This window comes from Eimeria necatrix, genomic scaffold (assembly GCF_000499385.1).
Source record: "Eimeria necatrix Houghton genomic scaffold, Enh_scaff443, whole genome shotgun sequence".
NCBI lineage: Eukaryota > Apicomplexa > Conoidasida > Eucoccidiorida > Eimeriidae > Eimeria > Eimeria necatrix.
Window position 1 is genome coordinate 21,102 of NW_013654807.1, and position 8,623 is coordinate 29,724.

Sequence of the window (8,623 nt, forward strand, 5' to 3'; positions counted from 1 at the left end):
CTAGCTGCCCACCCAGCCACCTGACCGCCCAGAGACCATCAAAGCTAGCTGCCTACAAGCTAGCTAGCTGCGGCCAACTGGCTAGCTAGCCACGTAGACATCTAGCTACCTCTTTAACTAGCTAGCTAGCTAGCTAGCTAGCTAGCTAGCTAGTTAAATGGCTAGCTAGCTAGCTAGCTAGCTGCTTCACCTTTTCTGCTTCAGACATGTCGCTGAGTCTCCTGATCCCTGAGGGTCTTCGCATCTCTTGGCTTTTTGCTTCTCCATTTTCTTGCTGCTGCGCTGCAGCACTTTGCTGCTGCTGCTGCTGCTGCTGCTGCTGCTTGTGTCTAGCTGAAGGCAAACGCTGCGGGAGAGACTCTGCTGCTGTTGCAGCAGCAGCAGCAGGGCCGGGCGGGCTGCTGCTGCGCTGCTGCGTCAGCCTGCTGCTGGACGCGATGCTGCTGCTGCTGGGGGCCCTCTTGGCATGTTTTGCTGCTGCTGCTGCTGCTGCTGCTGCTTCGGCCGGTGCTGCTGCTGCTGCAGGTGCGGATTCGGTGGAGTTCCTTTTGCTGCTGTTGCTGCTGTTGCTGCCGAAGCTGCGCGACAGCGAGCTGCTGTGCCTGCGGGGGACTCCCTGCTGCTGCTGCTGCTGCTGCTGCTGCTGCTGCTGCTGCTGCTGCTTGTGGTGCCGCAGCAGCTCCTGCTGCTCGCGAGAGCGCCGCAGCGACTCCTCCAGTCTGTACACCTCAGAGCTCACGCGGTTTCTGAGTTTTCTATTTTGAGATTTATTTCTTTTTGCTGCTGCAGCAAACAGCAAAAGACATAAAACAGAAGCAACAATTTGCTGCTGCTGCTGCTGCTGCAGCAAAAAGCAGCAAAAGACATGAAGCAGAAGCAGTAATTTGCTGCTGCTGCTGCAGCAAACAGCAAAAGACATGAAGCAGAAGCAGCAATTTGCTGCTGCTGCTGCAGCAAACAGCAAAAGACATGAAGCAGAAGCAACAATTTGCTGCTGCTGCTGCAGCAAAAAGCAAATTGCATTGAAGCAGAAGCAGCGATTTGCTGCTGCTGCTGCAGCAAACAGCAAAAGACATGAAGCAGAAGCAGCAGTTTGCTGCTGCTGCTGCAGCAAAAAGCAGAGTGCATTGAAGCAGAAGCAGCAAGGGTGCTGCTGCTGCTGCTGCTGCAGCAAACGGACTTGCAAGAAAAACGCAGTTCAAGTTGCAGCAGCACTTTTCTTTTCCTTTCCTCTCTTCTTTGCATGCAACTTTTTATTAGTTTTTAAAATTTTAATTAATTAAAGTTTATTTATTTTCAAATTCCACTTTTAAAACGCAAAAGGAGTCCAATACACTTCAGGAGGTTGTCGCGCGCGCGAGCTCCGGGTGTACGTACACCCCAACTCGACAGAAACACGAAAGTGGAAATTCAGATTCATTAAAACAAAATATATTTTATTTTATTTGAAAAGAATAAATATTAAATAAATGCCAAATTATTGTTAAATAAATGCCAAAATGGGATAAATAAAACAAATCAACTCGACGAATGGAGCAAAATCTAGGGTTTAGGGTTTAGGGTTTAGGGTTTAGGGTTTAGGGTTTAGGTTTGCACCTCTTGCCAAGCTGGGCGCATCTGCGCTGTCGCTTTCGAAATCCAGTAAGTCGTCATCTGCAGCAGCAGCAGCAGCAGCAGCAGCAGCAGCAGCAGCAGCAGTTGCAGCAGCAGCAGCAGCAAAAGGAAAAAAGCAATTTTAAAGAGTTTTTAAAAGAAAACAAAAGATTAAAAAAACAAAAAGAATCGAAAAATGGACTTTCCAAAAAGCACCAAAATTAAGAATTCAAATTCAAAAAAAAAGAATAGCAGCACACAAAATAGTCCCTTCGTCTTCCTGCCACGCTGCTAAGGCCTAAACCCTAAACCCTAAACCCTAAACCCTAAACCCTAAACCCTAAACCCTAAACCCTAAACACCAAAAGGAACACTAAAGGGTTAGAAGCCAGGCCCGTCAACAGGTCGCGCCAAAGCTGCAGCAGAACAAAGCGCTGTCTGCCTTAGCCGCTGTAATAGCTGTCAACCTCCGCAAACCCTAAACCCTAAACCCTAAACCCTAAACCCTAAACCCTAAACCCTAAACCCACCTGATAAGCCTATGTGCGCAGCTATGCGGTCGTAAGGGGCCACCCCCAAGTCAGCCTCGTCGGTGCAGCAGAAAGAGCACAAGTCCATTTTGCTGCGGGTTGTGCTGCACGGGCAGAGGCTTAACTGCTGAAATCAAAGGATTTGCTGCTGCTGCTGCTGCTGCTGCTGCTGCTGCTGCTGCTGCTGCTGCTGCTGCTGCTGCTGCTGCTGCTGTGGAGTCAGAGAAGGCCTCGAGATCGCCCCTAAGTGCATTATTGCCCCTTGGTGCCGCAGAGGCAGATCACTTCATTGTCTGCGCTGCAGCAGCAGCAGCAGCAGCAGCAGCAGCAGCAGCAGCAGCAGCGGCTGCGGGACCAGCAGGAGGCGCTAGGCGGCGCTTGTTGCTGCAGTTCTTCAGCAACAGCTGGTGAAACAAAGAAGAAAAACTTGGAAAAATAAGTAAAGAAGTTAAAAGCAAAGGACGAAGGAAGTAATGGAGCTTACAGAAACCGACATGAGACGGTCGCCGCGATGCAGCCGGAAGGCTCCCCGCAGAAAGCTAGGGAAAGCGGCTGCTAAACCTGCACATTTCAAACTCTCTGGGAAATCCAAAGAAAAGGTACTTGTATTTATTCTGTTGCATGCAAAAAGAGCAACAATTACCCGGTGAACTGCTGCAGATCGGCCCCAGGTGCTCTTGCGGGCCGCTGCAGTTCTCGCTGTCGCGGAAGCCACCCGCCTCGACCAGTGGACTTTTGCGTCTTTTTCTCCCAATTTTTCCTGAAAAAGACTCAAAATAATACTAATAATGCACTCTCTGCGTTTCAAGGGTCAGATCTTTGGGTTTTTTAGCAGCAGAAGAAACGTGAACGGCCGCCTGCAGCAACTGTCGAGTGTCGATACACCCGGCGCCGCCGCCGCAGCGGCGAAACCTGTACTTTCGGTTTCCTGCAGAATTAAAAGAATTATTTCGGAAAATAAATTCTGTTTTCGCAATTAAGTTGTTTTGTTTTACCTAAATGGCCCTTTTCTTCCTCGCTTTCCCGCGCGAGCGGACTGCCGGCCGCCGCCGAACCAAAGCGAAATAATTCAAGTTCTCATCTTTGCCTTTTCGCCTTTTCGTGCAGATTCTTTGCAGACAAATCAGCAGCGGCATCGCCGCAAGTTTTGATTTCAATTTTCAACACGAATGGCGAATAAGAGAGTGTAAGAACGGATTCATTCATTTGCTTTCCAGTTTCGCGAGTTTGCAGGCCCGAAGAGCCTTTTTGGCACTTTTCAGGTTCGAATTTTCCACTTTTTACTCCTTTTTCTCTCCTTTTTAACCTTAATTGCATGCAGCAGCAGCTGCAGAGAGTTCGAACTGGAAAAAGCTGCGAAAGTTTCGCTTTAAGTGGCAAACAGATTCAGGCGAAGTCAACAAACCAAGTTGCTGCATGCAGCCCCAAGCCGCCATTCTAGCCAGTTGTTAGCTAGCTATTTTAAAGCACTTGAGGCATTTCAGGTTTATTAATAATAATATATTTATGCAAATATGTTTATTTCCAAGTTTGCATTATTTTATTTTATTTTATTTTATTTTATTTTATTTTATTTTATTTTGTTTTATTTTATTTTATTTTATTTTATTTTATTTTATTTGCATGCGTTTTGAATATTTGCTGCTGTGCCTATAAGCAGCTGCCAATTCGCTGCAGCAATTCGTTTGCTGCTGGCGAGCTTTTGTCCTTAGTCCAGAGCTGCTGCTGCTGCTGCTGCTGCTGCTGCAGCGTTCCTTATTAATTCGGAGCTGCTGCTGCTGCTCTTGCTGCTGCTGCTGCTGCTGCTGCAGCAGCACTCTTCGGTCTCGTTTTGCTGCTGTTCATGTAAGCAACTCTGTTGTCTTCGGGTTTGCCAACAAGAAACCACCAACAGCGTCCTGCTGCTGCTGCTGCTGCTGCTGCTGCTGCTGCTGCCAATGTTGCTGCTGCTGTCGGCCTCGCGGCACCTGCTGCTGCTGCTGCTGCCGCTGCGGCTGCCGGCGCTGCTGCTGCTGCTGCTGCTGCTGCTGTCAACAAGTGAAACGTTGCAGCAGCAAAAAAGCAAAAAAATGAACAAATAAAAAACCAACCAACAAACAAACAAATTAATTAATTAATTAATTAATTAATTAATTAATTAATTAATTAATTAATTAATTAATTAATTGTTGTTATTGTTGTCTTCGGAGTCTGCTGCTTGCTGCACTTGCTGCGAAAAAGCCACGAGGGCCCCCCAGGGGGCCCCCCCCCCGAAGCAGGGCCCCAAGAGGGCCTCCAGGGGGCCCCCCTTCTCCAAAGTGTATTCCAAACCCTTTGTAGTAATTGCTGCCAAGGCGAAGCAAACTGTTCTGCTGAGTGGAGCTGCTGCTGCTGCGGGAAACCCGTACACCGTGCTGCAGCAGCAGCAGCAGCCGCAGCAGCAGCAGCAGCAGCAGCAGCAGCAGCAGCAGCAGCAGCGGCAGCAGCAGCAGCAGCAGCAGCAGCAGCAAAGAGGAGCGACGCACCGTTTTTTCGGCTTTATTTAAGCATTTATTTTTTTATTTATTTGTTATTTTATTTGTTTACTTATATATTTATTTATTTATTTATTTATTTACTTATTTATTTATTTGTTTTCCAAAATCGACTTCAAAATGCCACAAAAAGCCCCCCAAGAGTCCAGAAAAGGTGCAACAAAATGCCAATAAATTGCCAATAAAATGCCAATAAAACGCCAATAAATTGCCAATAAAACGCCAATAAATTGCCAATAAAATGCCACAAAAGTGCCGCAAAAATGCCACTAAAATGCCACTAAAATGCCACAAAAGTGCCGCAAAAATGCCACAAAAGTGCCACAAAAATGCCAATAAAGTGCCACAAAAATGCCAATAAAGTGCCACAAAAATGCCAATAAAGTACCACAAAAATGCATTTAAAAAATCGCCAAAATGCCACAAAAACTCCGCAAAAGGTCCCCGCAAACTGCGTCAAAAGCGCAGCAAAAGTTGCGCAAAAGCCTCCCGAAACTGCCAACAAAACTCCAACAAAAGCCGCTTTAAACTCCCTTTAAACTCCCTTTAACCTCCCTTTAAATTCCCTTTAAACTCTCTTTAAACTCCCTTTAAACTCCCTTTAAACTCCCTTTAAACTCCCTTCAAAAGGCCTTCAAAAGGCCTTCAAAAGGCTTCTAAAATGTCTTTTAAAAGCTCCAAAAAAGCCAAAAAAAGCAAAAAAACTTCAAAAAAACTTCAAAAAAAACTTCAAAAAAGCCCTAAAATCGGCTTTTCTCACTCGAGAAAATGCGCCACTGGAGAGACACTGAAGGGCCGCGCGACCGCCTCGAGCGCGAAGGCCGTCAGCTCTTTGGCCTGAAAAGAAATCAAAAATAATTAAATTAATTAATTTAATTAATTTAATTAATTTAATTTAATTAATTTGATTAATTTAATTCAATTAATTAATTAAATTAATTGATTTAATTGATTGATTAATTAATTAATTAATGCAGTTGAATTTGATGCTTTAAATTCATTTGGAGGAGGCAAATTGAACTGCTCACAAAGCGAAAAGTTGAGTCCATTTTGAATCATTTTAATTCATTTTAATTCATTTTAATTCATTTTAATTCATTTTAATTCATTTTAATTCATTTTAATTCATTTTATATCATTTTAAATTCATTCAAATTCATTCAAATTCATTTAAGTTCTTTTAAATCATTTTGAATTCATTTTAATTCATTTTAGAACATTTTTTATTCATTATAGGTCATTTTAAATTCATTTTGATTCACTTTAGACATTTTAAATGCATTTAAGATCATTTTGGATCATTTTAATCCATTTTAGATAACTTTAAATTCATTTTAAATCATTTTAGATCATTTAGAGTTCATTTGGATCCATTTTAGATCATTTCATTGCATTTACGGTCATTTAAGATCCTTTCAGAATATTCTGAATCAATTCTGACAATTTTAGATCATTTTTAATCACTTGAAGTTCATTTTGAATGCATTTTTAACCAATTTAAATCATTTTAGATCATTTTAGATTATTTTAAATCATTTGAAATCATTTGAAATCATTTTAAATCATTTTAAATCATTTTAAATCATTTGAAATCATTTTAAATCATTGTAAATCATTTATAGTTCATTTTAAACGCATTTAAATCGATTTAAACCATTTAAAATCATCTACAGTTCGTTTCAAATGCGCTTAAAGTCATTTTAACTCCTTTCAAACCCTTTTAAACCCTTTCAAACCCTTTTAAACCCTTTCAAACCCCTTTAAACCCCTTTAACCCCTTTTTAAACCCTTTAAACCCTTTTTAAACCCTTTCAAACCCTTTTAAACCCCTTTAAACCCTTTCCAACCCCTTTAAACCCTTTTTAAACCCTTTCAAACCCTTTTTAAACCCTTTAAACCCTTTTTAAACCCTTTAAACCTTTTTAAAACCCTTAAACAGTTTAAATCCATTTTTTTTGGCGAAAAGGACCTTGGGGTCGTGGGGAAAGAAAGTGTCTTTTTGAATTTTGTAGTTGGCGAGAAAACTCAGAAAAGCCGCGAGAGCGAAGGCCAGTTTGTGGAGGCCTTTTTGCTGCTGCAGCAGCAGCAGCAAAGACTCGCGAGTGGTGCTGAAGAGTTTGCTGCTGCCGTCAGCAGCAACGCGCTCCAACTTGTCCTTTATGAACGCGTTTCCAAAGCGCTCCACGATCTTCTCCTTGTACCTGCCAAACCACGATTTAGGGTTTGCGCACTTGCGCCCAGTGCGAGGGTTTGGGGGTTTACGGAGTTTCGAGGGTTTGAGGGTTCAGGGAGTTTCGAGGGTTTGGGGGGGTTAGAGGGGTTCGAGGGTTTGAGGGTTTCGAGGGTTTCGAGGGTTTGGGGGTTTAGAGGGTTTCGAGGGTTTGAGGGTTTAGAGGGTTTCGAGGGTTTCGAGGGTTTGGGGGTTTCGAGGGTTTCGAGGGTTTGGGGGTTTAGAGGGTTTCGAGGGTTTGGGGGGTTTTGAGGGTTTGAGGGTTTAGAAGAGTTTAGAAGGGTTTAGAGAGGTTTGAAAATGTTTAGAAGGGTTTTAAGAGGGTTTTAAAAAGATTTTAAAAGGGTTTTAAGAGGGTTTTAGAAGGGTTTTAGAAGGGTTTTAAGAGGGTTTTAAAAGGGGTTTAAGAGGGTTTTAAAAGGGTTTTAAAAGGGCTTTAAAAAGGTTTTGAAAGGGTTTGAAGAGGGTTTTAAAAGGGTTTTAAAAGGGTTTCAAAAGTGCTTTTGAAGGGTTTTGAAAGGGTTTTAAAAGGGTTTTGAAAAGGTTTTAAAAGGGTTTTAAAAGGGTTTTAAAAGGGTTTTGAAAAGGTTTTAAAAGTGTTTTAAAAGGGTTTTAAGAGGGTTTTAAAAGGGTTTTAAAAGGGTTTGGAGGGTTTGGGAGAGGGGAGGGTTTGAAAGGGATTTAAAATGAGATCAAAAATGGATTAAAATGGAGTAAAATGGATTAAAAGAAAATTAAAAAAAGAAAAAGAAAGAAAAAAAAGAAAGGAGATAAAAAAGAAAGAAAAAAGAAATAAAGAAGAAGTAAAAAAGAAGTAATAAAAAAGGAATGAGAAAGAAATAAAAAAAGAGGAAATAATAAAGAAATAAAAAAGGAAGTTAAAAAGAATAAAAAAGAAATAATAAAAAACAATGAAAAAGAAATAACACAAAAAGAAAAAGAAATAAAAGGAGATAAAAAGAAATAAAAGGAAGAAGTACAAAGAAATAAAAAGAAATAAAAAGAAATAAACAGAAATAAACAGAAATAAACAGAAATAAGAGAAATAAAAAGAAATTAAAAGAAATTAAAAGAAATAAAAGGAAATAAAAATAAAAACAAAAAGAAATAAAAAGAAATAAAAAGAAATAAAAAGAAAAATAAAAAGAAATAAAAATAAAAAACAAAAAACTAAAAAGAGTCCAAAGCAGCAAAACTGCCACCAAATAAAACCAACCCGACCAAATTAGATCAAAATAAATCAAATTAATTAACTCAAATGAATTAATTAAATTAAATTAATTAAATAAATTAAATTAAATTAATTAATTAAATTAAATTAAATTAATTAAAATAAATTAATTAAATTAAATTAATTAAATTAATTATTTAATTACCTTTCCACATCCACAGGAACTTCCAAAAGGCAAGGAGTCACTTCGTCCAAAACGCTCCGCAAAAAGCCGCTTATTCTAAACACAAAATAATTCAAACTTTTATTCTTTATTTATTTATTTATTTATTTATTTATTTATTTATTTATTTATTTTATTTTAATTTATTTGTTTGTTTATTCTAGCTAGCTAGCTAGCTGGCTAGCTAGCTAGCTGACCTGATGTCTCTGAGGGCCTCGTCGACGAACTGGCATCTACCTACCCACCCTCCCACCCCCCCAGCTAGCTAACTAGCCACCCAGCTAGCTAGCTAGCTAGCTAGCTAGCTGACCTGATGTCTCTGAGGGCCTCGTCGACGAACTGGTATCTACCTACCCACCCCCC

The 8,623-nt window shown here is 40.8% G+C and overlaps 1 protein-coding gene across 1 annotated transcript in view; it reads right to left on the reverse strand.

Annotated features, from left to right (window-relative positions):
* ENH_00054550 (hypothetical protein, conserved) overlaps positions 1-2,211 on the reverse strand; it is a gene marked incomplete at both ends in the record, with an annotated part of 3,699 nt that extends 1,488 nt beyond the window's left edge. Inside the window, 2 exons of the mRNA XM_013583821.1 lie at positions 191-783; positions 2,124-2,211. Of these exons, the coding sequence (XP_013439275.1) occupies positions 191-783; positions 2,124-2,211 (681 nt within the window). The remainder of the gene's footprint in view (positions 1-190; positions 784-2,123) is intronic.
* Between the last annotated feature and the right edge of the window lie 6,412 nt (positions 2,212-8,623).